The sequence below is a fragment of the Lagenorhynchus albirostris genome, chromosome 15 (genome assembly GCF_949774975.1).
Source record: "Lagenorhynchus albirostris chromosome 15, mLagAlb1.1, whole genome shotgun sequence".
Taxonomy (NCBI): Eukaryota; Metazoa; Chordata; class Mammalia; order Artiodactyla; family Delphinidae; genus Lagenorhynchus; species Lagenorhynchus albirostris.
The window spans coordinates 80,753,710-80,777,996 of record NC_083109.1 but is presented as its reverse complement, the minus strand read 5'-3'; the positions used below and the strand labels follow the sequence as shown (position 1 = coordinate 80,777,996).

The 24,287-nt window shown below is 48.9% G+C and overlaps 2 protein-coding genes across 2 annotated transcripts in view; both read left to right on the top strand.

Moving 5' to 3' along the window:
* Positions 1 to 4,414: 4,414 nt before the first annotated feature.
* Positions 4,415 to 22,269, top strand: MUC3A (mucin 3A, cell surface associated). Its single transcript, XM_060123360.1, has 11 exons — positions 4,415 to 4,539; positions 17,925 to 18,026; positions 18,985 to 19,100; positions 19,214 to 19,272; positions 19,876 to 20,021; positions 20,573 to 20,638; positions 20,999 to 21,161; positions 21,343 to 21,519; positions 21,609 to 21,697; positions 22,013 to 22,059; positions 22,228 to 22,269. The coding sequence occupies exons 2-11, from the start codon at positions 17,951 to 17,953 to the stop codon at positions 22,267 to 22,269; spliced, it is 981 nt and encodes a 326-aa protein (XP_059979343.1). The 5' UTR covers positions 4,415 to 4,539; positions 17,925 to 17,950.
* The window catches only part of LOC132505343 (mucin-12-like), a 33,147-nt gene continuing 22,199 nt past the window's right edge, over positions 13,340 to 24,287 (top strand). The window contains exon 1 of the mRNA XM_060123361.1: positions 13,340 to 13,415. Coding sequence (XP_059979344.1) covers positions 13,355 to 13,415 — 61 coding nt within the window. The 5' untranslated portion in view covers positions 13,340 to 13,354. The remainder of the gene's footprint in view (positions 13,416 to 24,287) is intronic.

Below are 24,287 nucleotides of genomic sequence, written 5' to 3'. Positions count from 1 at the left end.
ACAAACCTGTGTCCCCTGCATTGGCAGGCGGACTCTCAACCACTGCGCCACCAGGGAAGCCCTTTTTGGTATATTTTAAAATGGATACTTACTGCATTTTTCAACAAAAATGAGAAGTATAGTAGGAATTATACACTATAATTGGGGAATGCACACAGTACAACATTAAAATGTTTGGATTTGATACTTTATATACTTTATGAGTTACTCTGTGATCTCAGTTTGGATGGGGAAGCTTTGCATGTTTATTTTCGGTTTCATTTAATCTGAGATGAGTGATAGGTGGAGGCATCTTGAAATATAAAATTATAGATTCAGATTAATAATTTATAGGCCTGCACACAAATTGCATGGGTTACCAGAGCAACACCAAGCAATATTCTTCTGTGGGGTTTCTGTTTCATTTTTAGTTAGAAAAGATTCTAAGGCGTGGCAAATAAGGTTAAAAATGAAGTTGTACAATATTATGTCTCAATGTAATTTTAATGTAAGGACTGAAACCAGGATATAGTTCAGTCCTTGGATTTTTCCTCTTTCCCTTTGTATTGCAGCTATGTCTGTGAATCCACATACCGGATCTTTGCTATTTTCAGAACACTGTGCTCTAATTGCTGGCACACAGATTGCCAAAACTGTGAGCCTCGGATGCCTTGGCAGATCTTCCAAAGAAAGATAATAAAAATTTATAGAAAGGAAGTAAGGAATAAAAGAACACTATTATAATACAAAAAGAACAACTCAATATTATGACCTTCACTTTCTTGTTTGCATTTGCCTAGGAAACTTTTGGCCATCAAAAGTTTCTGAATCAAGAAAATAATCTAAAAAAGAATGATATAAGTATATGTATTTATAATTGAATCACTTTGCTGTATACCTGAAACTAACACAACATTGTAAATCAACTACACTCTAATATAATTAAAATATTAAAAAAGTTTCTGAATCACTTTGGGATGTGTCTTTTGTATGCAGTAGAGTTGGGTTTTCCTTTTTGTTAAAGTCTTTTTAAAAAGTAAGTGAGCTTAATTCATTTTCTTTATATGACAGCTTTTTTTTTTTTTCCTCACATTCCCCCCACCCCCACGCTTTATAACTTAAAAACACTTTTATTGTTTGGGCTCTTCTTTCTTTTGTGTTCGTTTCTTCTGATAATTTGGAATATTAAATTATTTTACTATGGTTACTGTTATAGAATATGTAACTTATACAGTAGCTGTAATTCTGTTTCTTTAGGAATGAATTCCCTGCTGTGAGCAATAATTAGATCAATATACTTTTCTTCTTCTGCCTTCCCGTCCTTCACTCCCTTTGTTTGTACTTATTATCTTTTTGTTTTTAATTTTTTAGTGTAGTTGATTTACAGTGTTGAGTTTGGTGTATAGCAAAGTGATTCAGTCATACATATATATAATCTTTTTCACATTCGTTTTCAAGATATTGAATGTAGTTCCTTGTGCTATACAATAGTACCTTGTTGTTTATCTTATTATCTTTCTTAATATTTACCTTTGTACTGTTCAGTAGTTTTATAAGTTCATTACTGGTTAATCAGTTTTCAATGATGTGTGTAAATCTCCACCTGTAGAAGGTAAGGAAATCATACCTGAACTTCCTTTTCCCTCCCAATGAACAATATGTATTTTTACGTCGTTAGATTTTATAATGTATTCATTATCTTTTAACTATAATCCTCATATTGTTTTTAGTTTTACTTCATCAGTTAGAGAGATTCAGTGATCAGAGTTAGTAGTTTGTCCACTCATCTCTTGGTTGGCTGACTTTTTTATTTTAGTATTTTTTATTTTCATAAAAGGCTCATGAGAACAATATTTTCTAGTTTTTTCCTCACCCCCACCCCTACCCAATCTTCACTAGTTTTTAAAAACATTTATTTATTGAGAGGTACTACCCAATTCACCTTTTTAAAGTGTACAATTCAGTAGTTTTTAGTAGATTCACAAAGTTGTGTAACTATGACTCCAATCACATACAAAGGAAAACAAAAGCACAGCCACAGCAACCCCGGCCAGGGTTAGGGACAGGAGTCCCCAATCCAGGAAAGGTTCATGATGAAAGAATACACACCCGCTGAGCTTATGGATATAGGTGCTAAATTCCAGCCAAGGCCAGGGAAAGTTACCAGGCACGGTTGGTGCAGCCGTGGGATATGAGCAGCTATGGTTTCTTTGACTGGGCAGGAAGCAGAGAAGATGAACAACATCAGACACTCTACCCTCCGACAGCGCCTGCGTGGTGCTGGACTTGGCGGGAGGGTCCAGGTCCTCACTCCCTTATAGATTGGCTTATTCTCTCCTGCGGGGAGGCTTGCCCAATGACTGGGCATATGGGACCCTGGAAATGTATAGATGAGGTACAACAAATTCTTAGGGAGTTGGGAATGAGACAGGCAGTCTATGCCCCTGTCTTTGAAGGCCCTGATTGAGCCACATTCACTGCAGGAATGAGTTAAGATGCTCTCGTCTGCCCCCACCACCTGGAGTGGGATGGGATAGCCATGCTGAGCCCAGTTGTGGCACAAGATATTTATTTAAAGAAAAAAAAATTTTTGGCCACACTGTGAGGCATGCAGGATCTTAGGTCCCCTGCCAGGGATCGAACCCATGCCCCCTGCATTGGGAGTTGCCTGGGGAGGGGGGCATAAGGAGATAGGAGAAGATGTCCATAAACCGCACTGCCTGGGTATTTTACGCCCCGCCCATAGTGCTTTCAGCCACCCAGGATGCCTGGTAAAAAAGCCAGATAGTTCACGTGGATGACGCTGGACAACCGAGAATTGAACAAGGTAGCGCTTCCCATCTGTGGGGCTGAGCCTCACATCACCACCATCCTAGACACCTTGGCCATGGTCCTGGGAGTGCATGGACAGTAGCATGGACAGTATGCACTGTACAGGAGTCCAGTACACGTGGTAAATGAGTACTTATCAAATGCCTTTATCAGTTCTCCCCTGGCCACTGAGTCACAAGATCAATTTGTCTTCACCTGGGAGGGACAACAGGGAACCTTTCAAGTGCTCCCCGAGGCTACCTGCACATATGTCATGGGATGGTAACCCCAAACCTGTCCTTGTTCTCCTTCCCCACCCCAGTAAAATGGGCCCATTACATGGATGGTTAATGTTAACATGTGGAGACTTGCCTCCGGTGCAGGACACTCTGCAGGCTTTGTTGGAACACCTGTGAGGGAGTTGGGCAGTGAACCCACAGAAAATTCAAGGCCCAAGCACAGCTGTAAGGTTTTTGGAGTCGTTCGGTCGAGTGAGAGGCGTGTTGTCCCAGAAGCTGTGTTGGGTAAGATGCAAGCCTATACAACCCCTAAGAATATAAAGGAGATGCGAGGCTTTGCAGGGATTTGGGGGTTTTAAGAGGACTTTTATTCGCCACCTGGCACAGTGCCTCCACCTCTATGCTTCCAGGTAAAGAAATGTACGCATGGGACTGGGGATCCGAGCAGCAAACTACTTTTGAGAAGGCAAAATACTAGTGAAGCAGCTCTGGGTATCGCCTAAGTAGGGCGGTCATTTGAGTTAGATGTGTCTGTGACACCAGAAGGCATGGGTCAGACACTGGGGCAGAGACAAGGGAAGGGGCTAGTGCCCCTAGGATTTTGGTCCCAGCTCTGGAAGGGGGCAGAAACCCCATATACCCCCACAGAGCAGCAGCTCCTAGCAGCGTACACATGCTCCTCCAGGTGGATCTCTCGGAAGGGACTAAACCGCAGCCGCCAATGGCCGGAACTCAGAGTAGTTTGACTGGTGACCATGAGCCCTGGTTGTTAGCCCTTTGTGCTGGGCTGTTCTAAAGAGATTAACCCTGTGGCTTGGGCAAGGGGAAGCCAAGGGGTGGACGATTCATGAGTGGGCACTTATGGGGTCAGGATGTGTGAAGGGACATTTTGGTTCACCTGCAAGAGCCTGAGGCAGTCCTCACTGTTTCCCACATCCCAGCTCCTAAGGCATTGACACACCCTGGCAATCATGAAGCTGATGCCCTAGCTTGGATATGAGCCCTAGCAACTGACACTTCAGTAGATACAGTAGATTGGGTACCACAGCAGCAAGAGTGGCCACCTCAGTGCAGGTGGGGTGGTGTATCATCAAGGATGCTGGATTGCCCTTGAAATACAGTGACTTGGGTAATGCAGTAGCAGCATAGCCTGAGAGTTCTAAACAACACCCAGGGCAACCACCGAAAGAGTCTGGGGCCATCACTAGAATTCCAGTTGGTGAGGGATTGGCAAAATGATTATATCAGCCCTCTCCCTCCGAGTGGGGGCTCTAAACCTGCCCTGGTTTGTATGCACACTGTGTCTGGCTTAACCCAAGTTTTCCCTGTCTCCTTGCAAACCAGGTGCCACCATTAGTGGATTAGAGAAGCTGAGTGCCATGTATGGACACCCTTGTTGAACAGACAGTGATCGGGAGTCACGTTTCAAAGGTCATGATGTGGAAGACTGGGCGAAAGAACGTAACGTTGAATGGAGGATCCATCTCCCCTATAATCTGCAAGTAGCAGGGTTGGTAAAAAATAATGAAATTAATATTTAATAAGTAGCAGATTAAATTACTAACAGGTAAAAACCACCTTGGCTGGGTGGACTAAAGTACTGTTTAATCAGTTAATACATTTAAATGATTTTACATATTGAAATGATCAACCAGTAAGGCCCGATGCCCCACATGCCAGAGTGGGGACCCCTGTCAAGACACCCAACACGGTAAAGGGGTGAAAGTGGTGGGAGACAGGCATTGCCCTGACTGTCACCGTGGATCAATGTGCTATGCTGTTGAGAATACCAAGCGGCATCATGCCTGGGAAAGGCATTATCTACTGGAATTTGCGATGAGATATCCCACCAGGATGGGTGAATTACTTCACACCCCTGGGGGAGGAGCAACTCCTCAGTCTCCACTGGGATCCCATTGTCCTGCTACAAGCTGGACCTGTTGAAACTCTCAGTACCTGGAATGGAACACACACCACTGAGGGGAGAAGGTGGGGGTCCTGGTCTGGCATATCCGGCCCCCAGCCCATCTGACAGTGCTGCCTCCCCCACCCAACTTGTACGGTATGTACAACCAGGTCAAGTTCCTACAGCCGCCAGCCTCCCTCTCCTCAAGACCAGGTGGGCACGTTCTGTTTCCTACACATAGAATCATTTGGCTGCTGACTTTGTTCCCTCCATTGTCCTGGAGGACATTATAGTCCTTACTAACTTCACCCAGCAAGGCTTAAGTGACAGCAAACAAAGCTTGTCCTTACTGAACGCTGAAATATCTCTAAAGAGAAAGGCTGTCCTCCAAAAAAGAAGGGTCTTGAACATTATTACTGCCTTACAAGGAGGCATCTGTGCCATTATCCAAACAGAACATCGTGTGTTCATACCTAATGAGCCTGCCAATGTGCCGTCTTATTAAATCACATGAAGACACAAGTGAACACCCTGAGTGATCCGACCCCCCAACCTAGGGGACTTAGTAAATCAGTGGTTTAGATCATGGGGTTCTTTGTGTTTTGACCCAAGATCTGGACCTGGACAATCAGAAGCTCCTCACCCACCCCACTCCCAACCTGTGCTTGGAATATACACTCTCCCCACTGTTCTCAAAGTGGGAGCCGTTTTCAAGGACGCAACCTTGAGAGAGCAATATGCTGTTGAGACCGTCTAGACAGTGACTGAACCCAGGTAAGGCCTGTATAGAAACTTTTAAGATTTGGCAAGTGGGTGCAGAAAACTACTCATCTTGTGAGCAGCCCAACACAAGCCTGGGTAAGTTCCCTTGCTCATTAGAACTGCCACCTACCAATCTGGAGTGGTCTGCCTCTTTCTTCAGTCTCTCCTTGCCCTGCGTGTATGGGGGTTAGTTTTCGAACCAAAAAGAAAACTGGTCCATTTCATCTGGGTTATCAAATTTGTGGGCATAGAGTTGTTCTTAGTATTCCTTTATAATCTTTTTAATGTCCAGGGGATCTGTAGTGATGTCTCCTCTTTCGTTTCTATGTTAGTAGCTTGTGTCCTTTCTCTTTTTAGTGAGCCAGGCTAGAGTCTTATCGACTTGATTGATCTTTTCAAAGAACTAGATTTCGGTTACATTGGTTTTTCTCTCTTTTTTAACATTTTAAGTTATTTTTTATATCCTTGGCTGTGTTGGGTCTTCGTTGCTGCGCCTGGGCTTTCTCTAGTTGTGGTGAGCAGGCGCTAATCTTCGTTGCGGTGCACGGGCTTCTCATTGTGGTGGCTTCTCTTGTTGCAGAGCACGGGCTCTAGGTGTGAGGGCTTCAGTAGTTGCAGCATGCTGGCTCCAGTAGTTGTGGCGCGTGGGCCCTCGGGCGTGCGATCTTCAGTAGTTGTGGCTCGCGGGCTCTAGAGCGCAGGCTCAGTAGTTGTGGCGCATGAGCTTAGTTGCTCCGCAGCATGTGGGATCTTCCTGGACCAGGGATCGAACCCATGTCCCCTGCATTGCAGGCGGATTCTTAACCACTGTGCCACGAGGGAATTCCTGATTTTTCTCTCTTGATTTCCTGTTGTCAATTTCATTGACTTCTTTAATTCTTATTGTTTCTTTTCTTCTGCTGACTCTGGATTTAATTTACTCTTTTTTTTTTTTAGCTTCCTAAGGTGGAAACTTAGATGATTAATTTTAGATCTTCTTTTCTAATATATGCATTCAATGCTATACATTTCCACCTAAGCACTGCTTTCACTGCATTCCACAAATTTTGAAAAGTTGTGTTTTCATTTTCATTTAGTTCAAAATATTTTAAAGTTTCTCTTGAGATTTCTTCTTTGTCTCATGTGTTATGTAGAAGTGTGTTGTTTAATCTCCACATAGTTTGATGTTTTTCCAGTTATCTTTCTATTAGTGATTTCTACTTTAATTCCATTGTCATCTGAGAGCAGACATTGTATGATTTCTATTTTAAATTTGTTCAGGTGTGTTGTATTGCCCAGGATGTAGTCTATCTTGGTGAATGTTCCATGTAAACTTGAGAAGAAGTAGTTTGCTTTTTATAGTCTCATCAACAACCGACTCATTTTAAACCCATTAAATTAAATTTCCTGTAGTATAAAGTATAAGAATGGTACTGGCCTAGTAATGTTTTTTAAATATGGTATTCATTCACATCATAAAAGTGGAACTGAATTGTAAAAACAATACCCAGGAATGAAAAGTGTGACACAAAAGCTACCTATAACAGTTATTTAGTAATCCATCATATGTACCACAAGCCAAGCTTTCTAGACATCTGTGTGTTTAGTATATGTTTTGTCTTAAATTTTACTTTTGAATAAAATGCACACTTTAACAAATTCACCAAGACAAGTCATGCTGTAGCTACTTAAAACTGTAGTTAGAGAATAGAACTATTAAAACTGCTAAGCATAGTCTTTAAGGTCACCAACAGGGAAAAACCAGTTTTAATTTCTAAAACATTCCTAAGGTTTGGAGCCAAAAACATTTACTAGCATGGTTCGAGGTGGAAGTTGATCTAGATATCAGGATTGAAACTCAGCAAGAACTGAAGTTCTCCAAAGCCAAAAGAAGACTTGTGCATTAATTTCGTAAACAGATGAACAAAAACAAATAAACCTTAAGAGCAAATTTGTACTTATAAATACATACTCTTACAAAAGCAACTTTTCCAACCAGAAAACAAAGACAAAAAACCAAAAAACCAAAAAAACCCCAAAAAACCAAGAGCTTGGAAGCAGCAAGAGTATAACTAACAGGAAGTGAAAACTGAGTGACAGCTTATGGTCTGAGAAACTCAACAAATAGTTCTTTCAGTTCCATTAGCTGTGGCCCAAAGCTTCAATCATGTTTTAGGTGAGTGTTTACTGTTCAGTATTCTGTTGGCATTATAAGTAGCAGGCCAATAGCACCCTCTGTATTTATAGGAAAGCAATAGTTGTTCCTGGCCTGACTGTATGGGGTAGACTAGTGTTAACAGAACTTCCTAATATAACAGACTTTAGGAAGAAGACTGAGTAAAAGAAGAAATAAATGCCAGGGAAAAGTGAGATTCAGTTTCCTTGAGTTGATATCATTTTGTTGAACCTTCAGAAATGTCCTCAAGCTGACCTGGTCTTCCTTATATGCAATCCTCAGAAATCTATTGCCACGTGAGAAATATTTGTACAAGCTTTCTGTGAGTTTTGTTTTGTTTTTTGATTTTTTGTTTTGTTTTTGTTTTTGTTTTTGCGGTACGCGGGCCTCTCACTGCTGTGGCCTCTCCCATTGCGGAGCACAGGCCCCGGACGTGCAGGCTCAGCGGCCATGGCTCACGGGCCCAGCTGCTCTGCGGCGTGTGGGATCCTCCCGGACCGGGGCACGAACCCACGTCCCCTGCATCGGCAGGCGGACTCCCAACCACTGCGCCACCAGGGAAGCCCTGTGAGTTTTTTTCTTAACTCATAAATCTATAAATGGTGGCATTCATTTCTCTAACTTAAGGTGAGCATTCCTCCTAAGAGGATAAATCCCATACTTAAATTAAATAGGGTGTTAGTCCTCATAAGAAAGAAAGTGATGGCAATAATATCAAGTCATACTGCACACAGAAACTGGCAAATTCTTGTTCTGTCCCTCCTTCCCCCACCCCCACTTTCTTTTCTCAGGCTAGAGTGTTTGCATTAAATCATAAACCTTATAATGGATTTATAGAAACGGTGGTAATAAAATAAAACTCTCAAAATGAAAGTTAAGAACAGAACTGGCTGCCACTTGAAATGGCATCTTATGATCTTAGGTTCCTGAAGAGTGTGAGCTAGGCACTCGATTCTATCCTGGGAATCACTATGGATATGTGAAACAGACAAGGAAGGAGAGATGAGCGGGGCTGAGGGAGGGGGATATTAATTAATGGAAAAAACTTCACAAGGAACAAATTTCACATGGAAACAGAAGTTTCAAAAACTATATTGAAAACATTTTACCCATGACATTCCTGTATCATAAACATACTACAGACACACAGATAGCCAACAGGTACATGAAAATGTGCTCAACGTCACTTACCATCAGGGAAATGCAAATCCGAACCACAATGAGATACCACTTCACACCTGCTATAATGGCTATTGTCAAAAAGACAAGAAACAACAAGTGTTGGAGAGGATGTGGAGAAGAGGGATCCCCTGTGCACTCTTGGTGGGAATGTAAATTGGTGCAATCACTATGGAAAACAGTATGGAGGATCCTCAAAAAATCAAAAGTAGGACTACCATAGTAAATGGATCTAGTGGATGTAGCATTTCCACTGTTGGGTATTTATCAAAGGAAAAAACCCCACTAACTTGAAAAGATACCTGCACCCTCATATTCATTGCAGCATTATTTACAATAGCCAAGACATGGAAAGAAACTGAATGTCCATCAATGGATGAATGGAAAAGGAAACGTGGTATATATATACACAATCTAATATTATTCATCCATACAAAGAAGGGAATCCCAACATTTGTAACAACGTGGATGGACCTCGAGGGCATTATGCTAAGTGAAATAACTCAGACAGAAAATGACAAGTACTGTATGATCTCACTTATATGTGGAATCTAAAACAAAACCAAAGCTCATTGAAACAGAGAACAGATTGGTGGAGTCTTTTGTGGTTCCTTATAAATTTTAGAACTTTTGGTTCTATTTTGTGAAAAACATCGTTGGGGTTTTGATAGGGATTACACTGAATCTGTACATTGCTTCAGGTAGTATGAACTTTTTTTTTTTTTTTTTTTTTTTTTGCGGTACGCGGGCCTCTCACTGTCGTGGCCTCTCCCGTTGCGGAGCACAGGCTCCGGACGTGCAGGCTCAGCGGCCATGGCTCACGGGCCCAGCCGCTCCGCGGCGTGTGGGATCCTCCTGGACCGGGGCACGAACCCGCGTTCCCTGCATCGGCAGGCAGACTCTCAACCACTGCGCCACCAGGGAAGCCCTTGTTGAGAGGTTTTTAAAAACTCTTAAGTTGTTGAGTTTTGTCAAGTGCTTTTCCTGCGTCTAATGAGATGACCATATGATTTTTATCTTTCATTTTGTTAATGTGGTGTATCATGTTGATTTGCAGATATTGAACCATTCTTGCATCCCTAGAATAAATCCCACTTTATCATGGTGTGTGGTCCTTTTAATGTAATGTTGAATTTGGTTTGCTAACATTTTGTTTCTTGTTCGTTGAACAATAAACATTTGAATCTGATAGTGTGGCAACTCCGGAAATCAGATTCTCCTTCCCTAGAGTCTGCCGGGTTTTTTGTTTTGTTTTTGTTTATTTTTTGATCATTGTGGTCTGTGTCTGTGCCAAGGATCAGAATAATGTGCAGATTAAGGTCTTCTCAGGTCTTTTTTAATCCTTCCCCTGGGCATGCATGGCCACTTTCTAATTTTCCCCATATATGCAGTAGTTTCTGAATGTCCTAGTCTTTAATGTCTGAATCCCAAAAGGGGAGAAGGCAAAAAATGAAGGGGGGAAGGGGTGTTGGCCCTTTAAATCACCCAGAAGTCATTTCAGATGGAGGGGGAAGTTCTTGCAAGAATGGAGGGGGAGGTGCAACTACAGTGGCTATCTACCTGTTTTCCTGCACTTATGTGATCAGAAGCAGCAATCAGTGAATTAGAACATAGATCCCTGATATTTGTACATAGTCCTTTTTGCCTACCACAAGCTATGTGCAAGCAACTCCTGGAACACATGCATAGCTACCTGCTCTGTGGCTGGAGGTGTTGAATGGGTACCTGCTACTGTGCTAAAATTGACCAAAATTAACTGAAATTTGCAATTTACCATCCAGGTCTTCCCCTGGAAGTTTCAAGTCTTCAACAGCCTCTAGAATTCTGAAATAGTTACATCAGACAGATTCTGCTAATGCAATTGTTGTCTTGGTGGGGAGATGGATTCCTGGTGTGTCCTAGCCCACAACCTCCCCAGAATCCTCCTCTACATTATTTTTTAATTACCTTCAAAAACCATCATATAGGGCTTCCCTGGTGGCGCAGTGGTTGAGAGTCCGCCTGCCGATGCAGGGGACACGGGTTCGTGCCCCGGTCCGGGAAGATCCCACATGCCGCGGAGCGGCTGGGCCCGTGAGCCATGGCCACTGAGCCTGCGCGTCCGGAGCCTGTGCTCCGCAATGGGAGAGGCCACAACACTGAGAGGCCCGTGTACCGCAAAAAACCCCAAACAAACAAACAAAAAAAATCACATAGTCTCCAAGTTGTCAAAGGTAAACAAAGCCAGACATTAAAGGGGTAAGGACAGATTTTAATCCATAATATACTATTGCCATAGGAAAAAGAGTCCAGCATAAAGTGAACTCTACTTCGAGTTGCACAGAAGTGACATTTTAAAGGGAGAGTAAGGGTGTAGGCAAGAGGTCAGGCAAGGGCTCAGCAGTGTTGGGAAAGTGAAAAATTACAAAAAGAGGTGAGTGGTCCACATGAAACCCATCTCGATTTGCTACCTGGCACTCATAAATTTAGGCTCCTACCCTCCATAAAGGCTAGGAGACAGGAGCCCTGTCTTCAGGTGTTGGCTGGAACAAAGAGTAAGGTCTTTTGACAGCCTTGAGTTTTCTTAGGCAAGCACTTTAAGGAGGGCTGGGGTCATCATAGGGATGGGGCCTTGAGCGGTTAGAAACTATGGTAGTATCTGTTCAAGTCTTTATAGTTCAGGGTTGAGGCTTAGTGAGAAGGGGGACTCAGAGGAGCCAGGCTAGAGTTTGGTCAAGGAGATAATGTTTGTCAAAGGAAAAAAGGAAAAACTACAGATACAGCCAAAGTGGCCTGACAATCAGTCCCAACCTTAATTCATTCATGCTTCTCTGAGCTAAACTTACCCCTGTTATTGGAGTAGGTGGGCCTCCTTCCAAAGTTTGAATGCACTTACGTATGTATGTGTGTGTGTGTGTGTGTGTGTATGTGTATGTGTGTGTGTGTGTGTGTGTGTGTGTGTATTCATAGGAGACATACATGTGTGCATTTTAAGAAAGCTGTTTCTACTGGTTTCACTGAACAAGACGTTCCAAGAGTCTTGCCATGATGGTACCATTAATTTTTATTTGAACGTGGTAGCCTATAGTGTGATTTGTCCATAGTCATTCTAGTTTCCTATGGAGGGTAATTTGGGTTGTTTCCAATTTCTATCGGAAATGCGACAAACTGGATGGCAATAAACACTCTCATGAATGCCTCCGTGAAGTGCTTCTTGAACACAGAGACGGAAAGGTGGAATTACTGGGTCCTCGAGCATGCATTTAAAATTTTAACAGATGCCACCAAATTGCCTTTCTTTAAAAAAAAAATTTATTTATTTGGCCGTGCCAGGTCTTAGTTGTGGCACATGGGATCTTCGGTGCGGCGTGTGGGATCTTTAGTTGTGGACTGTAGACCATTTAGTTTACTGCATGCAGGCTCTTAGTTGTGCCATGCCGGATCTAGTTCCCTGCCCAGGGTTCGAACCTGGGCCCTCTGCATTGGGAGCTCAGAGTCTTAACCGCTGGACCACGAGGTAAGTCCCCAAATTGGCTTTTTAAACCAGCACAACCCCCTTACACTCCCACCAGCTGGGTAAGAGTGTTTATTTTTCCACTTTTCCCAACACTGGATAGAATCAAAGTTCCTAATACTTGCTCATCTGCTGGTCCAAGCTAGTCATTTTGTTTGATTGTTTCCACTAGCCATCTGTGTTTCCTTTTCTGGGACCTGGCCCAAGTCCTCAGATATTGAAATGACTTCTGATGGAATTCTGCATTGTTCCCTGATACTGGTGGTGGGGTCATAGCCCCAGAGTCATGCTAAGGGCAGGATGGAGACGGGGAAGAGTGAGTGGCAGAGGGAGTGAAGAAGAACAAGTTTTCATCTCTCCCCGCCCCCTGCAGCTGGGAATGAAACTAAGGAGAGGCCCCAGACTCCAGCGTCCAAGGTCTTGGCCAAGCGTATTCTCTGTCCAGTTTTTCTAGTTCTTGGCTGGGGGCAAGGGAAGGGCAGAGCAGGGCAATGTCCTGGGAACTGCTGTGAGTGGGCCAGGCAGGCTGTGGGTGGAGCTCTTCCCGGCTGACACTTCCTGGGCTTGTCTTATCTTCTAGAAAGTCCTTTCTTCCTGCAGCTTGTCTTATCTTCTAGAAAGTCCTTTCTTCCTCCCCCACAGGGAGAAGGGGGGAACAGCGGGGCAAAGGGCGGTACAAAGGTAAAGCTACCTATGCTCAGCCCTCACACCCAGCAGGGCAGATAACTTCCAGCTGGGTGCTACTGCGCACATCGTGCTGGCTGGCTCTGCACTGCTATACCCCGCGTGCTGGCGCTGGTCCTGCTTCCAGCCTGCTCTGCACCAGATCCATGCAGCTGCTCAGGGTCCTCTGCCTCCTCTGGATGCTCAAGGTCTCCCTGGGGGCCACAGGTGAGGGAGCGAGGTGGGGGAGGGCTGGGGAGACCCTCCTGATGTTCCAGGACAGGGGTGTGTGTGTGGGGCGGTGGCTCTGAGATCTAAGGGGAGGCTGAGGAGGGGCCTCTCAGAGCTCTTTGTGCAGGGAGAGCTGTAGGCAGGGGGAGGAGAGGGAAGCTGGGTCCAGCGGTGCTGCTCTACACCTGGGACCGAGTCTGCGCGTGCATCAAAAGGGTGGGATAAACTGTTTCTGAAAGAGTGCTCTTCCCACTTTGACTCAGTTTTCTGAGCCCCCTTCCTCTTGTTGCCCCTGCTCCCCAGCACTGATGCTTCCTCCGCCCTGGATTCTATCCCTCCCTTTACTTCCATTGGTTCAGCCCTCCTGAGGGTCCCTGGCTCTGCCCCTGGGGCCCCATCCTCTCTCTGGGGAGTCTACACCTTTGGTCCCAGTGCCCCCTCCTCCAGTCCTGCCCCTAACTCTCCCACCCCGACCTAGCCTATGTTTCTGGGCACAGCTGTCATTGGCAGGGCTGTGTGGGGAGAGCCTGATGGCTCCCAAAGGGTGGTTCTGAGACCACCTGGTGTGGGGTCCTTTCTCTCTCCCACCCCTTTGGAACCTCGGAATTCCTCTTCCCTTCCCTTCCCTCTGCCCCCCAGTGTCTGCTCCTGAACCCCAACCTTAGACCTTCCCAACACAGAGGTCCTCTGGTCCACCCTCTCACTTATCTCCAGGGCCACCTCCTGGCTATAAGGGCTCTGGGCCAGGAACCTTCATATTCCCCTCCCCTATCTCCCTGACACCCCAGCTAAGCTGAGTAGTGAAACCCCAGCTCTCAGAGCAAAGATGTGCTGAGTCTGAGTTGAGAAAGCTGCCCCCGAGTGGACAGAGGTCTGGGTGCTTCCTGCCAGCAGCTGCCGTGGCTGCCAGTCACCCTCAGCATTGTGAGATCTTTGACTCTCACTTGTATCACCTGTAAGATGGGGATGACAACATCTGTAGAGGGAGGGGCTCATATTTGTAAACTAATTAATTCCTTGGCCAAAATAGAATAGGTGATGGAAAATATAGCTATTTTTATTAACACTCACTGCTACACCTTAAGGTCTTCAGGACTCACGCCTGCCTGCCAAGGTATCTCTTTCTGGAAATTTCCTTTTCTGTCCTGTTCCTCAGCCTGTGTGTGATCCTCTCTCCTTGTCCTCAAACTCAATGAAGTCTGAGCTTCAATCTCTGCTTTTCCCTTTTTTATTCTCTTTGCAACTTTCTGCTCTCTGACCCCTTGTCTCCCAAAGTCCATGATGTGTCCCCACCCTCAGCCCAGGATTGGCTGGGTTCTCTCTCTCTCTCCAAAGAGGAGAGTCAGCCCAGACAGCAGTGGGTCACAGGGAGATGGGCAGAGGTGGGCCAGAGGGGGCGGGGGTGGTGCAGAGAACCGGAAGGGACAAGGACTTTGGGGTGTGTGAGGAAGAAGGAATGGGAGTACCGATGGGAGGAGACGGGACCTTCTGCTGAACCTGCGTGCTCAGCTCGGCCGTCCCAGGGCTGCAAGGTCAGTACTCAGACAGGTGGGCAAGGGATTAAGCGCGCCCCCAACCCAACGCCCCTTGGAGAGGCTGCCCAGGGGGGAAGACATATGTTGGCCTTTAGAACCTTGAAAGACCCCAGCCCCAAACTGCCTCTGATTTGGGAGGAACTGGTGGCACGTCCTACCTCTGTGGCATGTATCTGGAAAATGGGGTATGTGGTGTTATGGCGACAAAACGACCTACCAATGAATTCCTCTGTTCTACTGCCAATACAGGGGCTTCAGCGATGGCCACATCCACCTCTAATGCGCTTTTGCACGCGGCTCTCAGCAACTCCCCACACTCTCAAGGTCCAGCAAGGCGGCCACTGAGTACCTCTGAAATTTCTCCCACTCCAGATAGTAGGGAACACATACTTATGACTATCACCACCTCCCCCCACTTGAAATCCATTTCTGAAACGTTGCTCAAATCGCCAATCAATTCCAACACCTCAACAATCCCCATGTCCAAGTTTGTCTTCAAGGTTGAGACCACTCCACCAACCGTGATTGTCTATATGGGCACGACAGAGTGCATCAATCCAACGAACCTTGTAATCACTACCACTTACCCCACCACCACCTGCATGACACAGACCCAAGTGTCCCTCACCAGCTCTTACACCACCACTCCTGTGACAGAGAAGCCACGGACAACCATTACCAGTACTTATCCCGTGACAACTACCAAGAGAGTCACTTCAGCCGTGACCAATTCTCCCAGTACCACCACTCCGGGGAAATCTCCCACAACCATGACCCCGCCCGCTTCCTTTGTCCCAACAACCCACACAACTCTAGACACTCCGATCTCCTCTGTGACTGGCACCACACAAAGGGCTATCCCTACCGCTGCAAGTACCCACACAACCCAGTCTCCGACCCCAACAATCGTGTCTACCTCTGCTACTACCCCTTCTATAACTACTAGGAAAACCTTGTTAACAACACTCAGCACCCGTAGCACCTTGATTACAACCATCACTTCATTTCCAGACATGGTCAGTACCTTTCAGACATCCACAGCTATCACTCAAGCACCTACTTCAAATGATATATTAACAACACCTACAACACAAGTTGTATCTGTTCCCACCTCGAAAACAACAGGATTGCCCGTCACCTCAACAACACAAATAACCAAGACTGCTACCACAGATACAGTAACGACACCCACATCAACGACACCCGCCACCTCGGAAACAACAGTATTGCCTGTCACCTCAACAACACAAATAACCAAGACCGGTACCACAAATACAGTAACGACACCCACATCAACGACACCTGCCACCTCGGAAACAACAGTATTGCCCGTCACCTCAACAACACAAATAACCAAGACCGGTACCACAAATACAGTCACGACACCCACATCAACGACACCTGCCACCTCGAACACAACAGTATTGCCCGTCACCTCAACAACACAAATAACCGAGACTGGTACCACAAATACAGTCACGACACCCACATCAAGAATACCACTACCTTCACCAGACATCACGTCTTCAATCAGTTTCTCTACAGGAAGAACAATGACACTAGCCCACACTGAGTCCACATCCTTGAGTACCACTGGTCCATTGACCCTCACCACCGAAGTCAGCTCCAGACTCGCTCTTTCCAACATCTCACTCCTCCAGAGAAATATCATCCCATTTTCCCCTCCATCTTCCCCAACCACAGAGCCAGTCTCCACTTCGACTGCAAACACTAGCCCTATGTCCACCCTGATTACCACCATCCCCGCTACACACCCAACTTCCGACCCTTCAACTCCCACTACTCCTCCCACCAGGTCCACAACAGAAATCACCACTCCCACGCACACTGAAGCTCCTGTCACCTCGATCACAGCCACTTTTCCCTTTCTAGCCTCAACCACAGAAGTAGCCCAGTCTGGGACCACAAGCGTGGTAACAGCACGCACCTCAATAACAGCTCTCAGTACTTCGAGTGTTTCTCCCTCAACACCTTTCCCTGAATTGATTACTTCTACTAGTGCAATAAGTACCCCTTTTAGTACCATCATCTCGTCTTCAATACCTGAAATAACAATATCATCTCTATCTTCCATCAGCACAAGTTCACTGGTCTCTACGACAAGTAAGTCTTTTCCTACCTCCTCTCATGTCTACAGTACAGACATCACAGGGTCTTCTGTCACTGCTTTTCCTACTTTTTCCTAATCTGAAACTGCAAGAACTTCTCTCACCACTTCTCCCCAAAATGGTAGCCGTCGTCTTACCCAAACCACCACCATGTTGACTCTTTCTTCCACTACCCAATGTCCAGAATCAATATCGGTTACAATAGTGTCTGCCTCTCCCACTACACCATGTATAGAAGTAGGTCCAAATCCTGAAGTTACTTCTACGCCCTCCATCCCATTATCAGTTTTTACCTCTACTACTGAGAGGGCCACCTATCCCAGTTCCACCACCAGGACAACCGTGTTCCCTGCAAAAACGGACACTTCTACTTCCGTTTTCGAAACTGACCCCACTGACATGACTGATGCACCTAGTTCTATCAGCACTGGAACCATCCCCATTAACACGGATTTCACGAGCACACAAAGACCCACCAGTGGCACCTGGATCAGCACCAACTTTGTAACTACCCCACATGTGCCCGGCTCCACTAGCCTCCCAGTGACCATGAAACCAAGTAGCAGCTTTTCAACTACCATGATGACTTCAAGCAAGCTGACGCGCCCCACCTCACACATCACCAGCGCTCCAGGGACACCAGCGGCTACCACCAAGACTCTCTCCACCCTTACGTCACCCAGGACAACTTTGACCACGACTCAGATGACCACACAGTCTAGGTTGACCACCACCCCAGGTTGGATCTCCTGCCTCCATGTGGCCTCTCCTCCCTCTCCTGCTATATTCCCATGACCAAGGTCAATTCTGTCCTGAACTTCCTGTTTTCCTGTGCTCCCCAGGCACTTGTGACAATGGTGGCACCTGGATGCAGAGCCAGTGCTCCTGCCCCAGCACTTTCTCTGGCTCCCGCTGTGAGTTTGCTGCGGAACACATAGATGTGGGTGAGTTGCTCTCTGCACTCTCTCTCGGGAGGTGCCACTGACTCTAATGGGCCCAATCATTTTGCTGAATCCCTTCATTCTTGCTTTCTGCCTCATGCTCTCCCCTACCCCATACCATGCCTAATCTCCACCCTCACCTCCAGGAGGTCGCTGGGACCACTTTCTTTCTTGGGACCTCCTCCCAGTCTGGGCTGCTTCGAGTTGTATTAGGTTCTAATTTCTGCTGTAACAAATTACCACAAACTTAGCAGATGAACATTGCAAATTTATTATTGTACAATTCTGTACATTAGAAGTCTGACATGAGTCTCACAGGGCTAAAATCAAGGTGTTGGCAGGGCTGGGTTCTTTCTGGAGGCCCTAGGAGAGAATCCATCTCTTTGCCCTTTCCAGGTTCACAAGTGGCCCACATTCCTTGTCTCAAGGCCCCCTAGCTCCATCTTCAATGACAACAGCTTTGCATCTCTGTGCCTGTTTTCCATACTCACATCTTCCTCTGACTGATTCTGACTTCTGCCTCCCTCTTCCACTGCTAAGGACCCTTGTGATAATACTCGGACCACCCAGATAGTCCACATTAATTTTCCCATAATGAGGTCAGCTGGTTAGTACCCTTAAATCCATCTGCCACTTTGATTCCTCCATGCCATATAGCATAAGATATTCCCAGGTTCTGGGGATTAGACATAGGCATCTTTGGGGGCCATTATTCTGCTTCCCATTGGGGCAGACGTGGGAGAGACTACAGGCCTGACTGCTGGATATCCTGACTTTCAGGGTTTCTCACATCTCAGGACAACTCATTCCAGAATTCCTGCCTCTCTCCCTCCTGCTGTTCAGTCAGTTCTCAGGGAACATGGAGAGGGGCCACGGGAGTAGCCTCTGGGTCAGGGTGGTGGTGGTGATGTCAGACAGGAGTGGATGGTGAAGTGACCAGAGCAGGGAATGTTGTGTGCAGACAAAGTGGACGCTGAAGTGGGCATGGAGGTTTCTGTCGACCAGAAGTTCTCCCCGGACCTCAATGACAACACTTCTAAGGCCTATAGGGATTTCACGGACACCTTCCGGGATCAGGTGAGGGGGACGGGGAGGGAACTCAAAGGTCTGCCCCTGGAGTTGAGCTTGGGTCCCTGGGTACCCTCTGGTCTGGATGTTCAGATGTGAGCCCAGGATCCTTGGCATTTCAGATGAAGAAGGTCTACCAAAATGTGGAGGGGTTCAAGGAGGTGGTGATCCTTTCTCTGAGGTAGGAGACCCTTCTGGCACTGTGGAGACAGTGTCAAGTGGGGGGGGGATGAACTAAGAAGTGCTGGAGAAGACATCCCTTGCTTTTGGAATCGTCAGATGTCATAAAGAGAGGGATGGAGTGAGGATGCAAACGAAGCACTCTGTAGAGGGTATTTTTCAGTCATTTTCTGGAGTCATTTCTCTGTAGGAGGGATGTCACCCCTACTCTCAAAGCATGTTGGAAGGTGAATGATTCAGTGGGACAAACAGGGAGGCGGTGCATGAGGGATGGTGTCTGGTATCTGGTCTATAGCTGGTCTCTCTCTAGTTGGCACCTGGTCTGCTGGATGGGTCAGCAAGAGGGAGGCAGAGAGCCCAGGAGGGCCTGGTTTGATTATGGCTTGAGGCAATGCCAAGAGAATGTCAATCATTCCTTGTCCCACCTACTCAGGCTGATAAAGGCAGAGGTGCTGGACATAATGTGTCTGGAATCCCAGCTCAATGCCCACTTCCTGCCAACACCCGTATAGTTGTGGTTGGTCTGGAAGTGCCCTTCTACGGACCTATGATGGCCTGGGCCTGGGCACCTTTTAAGGCTCCCTGCCCCCTTGCCCCCCCTCAGGAATGGCAGCATTGTTGTGGACTACCTGGTCCAGCTGGAGTTACCCTTCAGCCTCCAGCTGGAGAGCGAGTATGAGAATGTGAAAGTGGCCCTGAAGGAGGAGCTCCAGACTTTCAGCCAGAATAGCAGCTGCGGGAAGGACCAGGGTGAGCAGAAGCTGGGGGCCTCGGGCTGCAGGGAGGGGCCAGGGTCACAGCCACCGTCCCAGCCTGCTCCACAGGGTGAGCAGAAGCTGGGGGCCTTGGGCTGCAGGGAGGGGCCAGAGTCACAGCCACCGTCCCAGCCTGCTCCACAGGGTGAACAGAAGCTGGGGGCCTCGGGCTGCAGGGAGGGGCCAGGGTCACAGCCACCATCCCAGCCTGCTCCAGCGCAGACAGGGTCCTTCTGGGGTCAGGTGCCAGCCCTGTGGTACCTCTGGCAGGTTGGGAGAAGAGACACAGGTCCCCAGCCAACTGGGTCAAGGATGGGGCTAAGGAGGGGCTCACCAGAACCTGGGTGCTGTGGAAGAGACAGTTCTGCTCAAGGTTTCCAGGGTGGCTGAGGACCCCTGACTATTCAGGGGACATGAGGGAGTCCAAAGGGGTCTTCCCTTGTTGCCCATTCACACCTCCTCCATACTGACAGAGCCCTCTCTGCCCCTCCCTGTGCCTCCCCCCAATTCCACCTGTGCCTCTGTGTCTCCCCCACCCGCCCCCAGTCTTGTGTTTTAAGCCTGATTCCATCAAGGTGAACAACAACACCAGGACGGAGCTGTCCCAGGAAGGTGAGAGGTTGGGCAAAGGGCTAAGTGGCTCCAAGAGGCCATGACCCCTCCCACAAGGGACATCTGTCCACTGAAATTCCCTAGGGAGGATGGGGAGACCTTCTGGGGAGGCAAGTGATATGGACCCGGCAGTGCTGCCTGCCTGGCCCTTGTTAGTAGCTTCCACCTGAGGACCAGCAAAGAAGGTGAGGAGAGGGTGAGGGGCCTGCCCTTCCCTCATCTAATCCCAAGGTCTACCCCTCGACACCCCACCCTCGGAAATGTAGTCCTTCTCATCCATTTTCAGAGTCATTTCATAGCCTGGCCCCAGAGTAGAGTGGATGAAGTCTTTGCCTCTGCAACCCCCTTCCTATCCCCCAGCCATCTGTCGCCACGCTGCTGCCGTGGGCTACGAGGATTTCTACTTCCCCTTGGTGAAGGAGAACAAGCTCCTCTGTGTCACCAAATGCACGGCGGGCGTGGACGGCGCCATCGACTGTCGTCAGGGCCAGTGCGTTCTGCAGAGGAGCGGTCCTTATTGCCGGTGAGGCCCCGCCCACAGCCAGCTGAGCCAATCACCCGACCCCGCTCAGCCGGCGCCGCCAGAGGCCCCGCCCCCTGGCCCCCGGGTCACCCACCTGCTAGTACCTGCGTGGTCCAGGGGCACTAGCGGACCAAGCCCAGGAGGTGGTGAGGGCGTGTGACCTGTGACACGCTCCCCGCAGCTGCTTCTCCACGGACACGCACTGGTTCTTGGGCTCGCGCTGCGAGGTGACCATCTCCTGGAAGGCGCTTGTCGGAGGCCTGGCGGGGACCGCGGCGCTGCTGCTGCTGCTGCTGCTGGGGGCGCTGAGCGTCTTCGTCGCGCGCTCGTGGAGGAGGCGCGGCCAAGGCGGAGGCCTGTGAGTGCGCTGGAGGTGGAGGGCTGAGGGCTGCAAAGGGGTCCCAGACCGGGCGGCCCTGCCCTGACGATGCAGCGCCCGCCTGGCAGGTCCTGGGACGACAGGAAGTGGTTCGAGACCTGTGATGAGAACACCGTGAAGACTTTTTCTAACTTGGGCTTCGAGAATGACAGAACAGGTGAGTCCTGTCTCCTGGGGAAGGGAGACGGGGGCTTCCCTGGGTACTATTTTGGCCTGGGCAGGACAGGAGGACCTCTCTTGCCCAAGACAGGCATATACCTCTTGCCCCAGAGTTTGCTTCGTGGCTTCCGCGCCCCCTTCTAAGGCCCAGGTCGTGCACAGGCCGTCCCCGCAGGGCAGGCGCAGGGGCACAGGAGCCCCCTTGGCCCTGCCTTCCTGACGTTTCCTTCCCTCCTCTTTGCTCCCCACATCTTCCCTCTCCCCACCACCGCCCCCACCCCCCCCGCCCGTTCTCTTTTCTCTCTATTTAAAGATGAAAACTTCTATGTGGCCTTGGAGAACGTGGACACTAATATGACGGTGAGGGGGCAAGGTGGGGTGGCGGTAAGGAGTGCTCCCAGGTCCAGTTCCCGATGCCCCGCTTCTCAGGACAGGGGCCGGGCAGGGACAAGGAGGCGGTGACCTTCTAGCCGGCCTCTGCTGGGTGGCTTCCTCTTCTCACTGCCTGTCTCACAAATTCTGTGTCAGCTGCACTTCCACAAGCCTGAGGTGAGCCTGACCTCTCTGTGAGCCCCACACTGCCTTCTCCACGCTGCCGCGGACAGTGCAGGGAACCATCTGCACTGCCTCTGAAGAGATGGCTGTGAACTCCTGCGGCTCAGTCTCCTGGTTTCCTTGGGCAGCATCAGACTCCCCCCTGACCCCTATCCTTCTCCCAACTTGTGTGAAACCCACCTGGAGACCCAGTTCAAATCCAGGCTCTTCCACTCTGGGACCTTGGGCAAGTCAGTCACTTCTCTGAACCTCGGTTTTGTCACCTGTAAAATGAGTGTGGCCGGGCTTCCCTGGTGGCGCAGTGGTTGAGAGTCTGCCTGCCGATGCAGGGTTCATGCATGGGTTCGTGCCCCGGTCCGGGAGGATCCCACATGCCGCGGAGCGGCTGGGCCTGTGAGCCATGGCCGCTGAGCCTGCGCGTCCGGAGCCTGTGCTCCGCAAGGGGAGAGGCCCGTGTACCGCAAAAAAAAAAAAAAAAAAAAGAGTGTGGCCCACTCGTCCTAATACCTTGTGGGATTATTGTGAAAACCAGATGTGCTTGGTCAGACCTCTGTCCCAGCGCACCTTCCTGTGTCGGCCCTCATGCTTACATGGCTTCTCTGAGATCCCCAGTCCCCATGTCCTTCCCCAGGGCTCAGGCCTCCATTTCTCCTTTTCCTGGGCGCATGCCTACTGCCGGGTCCTCACCCTGTACATGCAACCAGCCTGCAGCCCGCCCCATCCTCCTACCCTCTCCTTATATAACTCCCCTTGCACCCCTTGCCCCCATCCCTTAAACTTTCTCCCCTCTGAACCCACTTCTTAAGTCACTTCTCCCCCACAGCCCAGTGCCCAGCCCTGCATCTCCCCCAGTTTCCGTACTTTCCCCTTCCCCATCCCTGTACCCTCAGCCCTAAATACCCCCCTGCCCCCCGCATCTCAGTGCCCCAGTCCTAAATCCTCCCTCCTCTTCTCCCCCCATCCCTAGCTAGGTACAGATGCCCTCTGCATCTTAGGACCCCCAGGTGGTGCTCCCTAGGCCAGGTCCCCCATTATGAGGCTCCATTCTTCCTGTTACCCCCAGGTCCCTGAGGATGAGAGGAAGTGGGGTCCTGAGGTGGGAGAGCTCCTCCAGCACCTCTTCCTCATTCCCCTAACTCTCCCTCCCCTCCCTCAGTGCTTCCCCCCATTCCTACCCCCTTCCCCACCCCTTCCTCCCTTCCTCTCCCTGGTCTCACCCCCATCCCTACAATAACCTCTGGAGACAGAAGCCCCCAACCTCCTTTGCAGGAAGACCTCACTCACCTGGGGACAGGAAGTCTGCAAGTCTCCCGTTCTCCCAACTGAACATAATATAGCATTTATTGTAAAAGAAACTGCTCTGTGTCTTTCTCTTTCTCACACTCTGGTGCTTCCAGTCGGTTGAGGAACAAGGATGTCAGGAGATGTAGGAGGGCCTGGGAGCGCAGGTTTCTCCCAGCAAGGAATGAAGGGTTCCGTGGGCAGCTCTCAGGGACCATGACTGTCCTCAAAGGGAACGTCGAGATCGGAGGACCCATTTTCTCAGGGAATGGGTGGGAGCAGGTGGTGGGAGCCTGTTGGGTTTGTCATCTGTGCCCCTTGACGTTAAGAGCCTACGGCTGAGTCAGGGAGGTGGGCGACTCCAGCTGAGCCAGCTGTCATTGGCGCTGATAGGTGAGCCAGGCATCCCGAAAGACCTTGAGACTGCAAACCTGGGTGGCAGACACACTCACGCCAGGGCCTGCCACGCCGGGGGCTGGGGCCCTCTTGTTTCCACTTCTGTGGGCAGCAGCAGGCTGTCGGACTGAGCTGAGGGTGGTCAGGGCTGGCAGAACGAGGTTCTCCGGGTGGGGGTGTCGGAACGACCCCCGGGACCTTTGTCCAGGACAGGAGAGAGACTGACAGTGGCCAGTGTGCGGGTAGAGACCAGGACCATGAAGCCTCAGGTGCGAGCGGAAGTCCCACCCAGGAGAAGCGCTGGTGGTCAGAGGGGGCCCGGGGGAAGGCACTGCCCTTCTTCAGAAGGGGCCCGC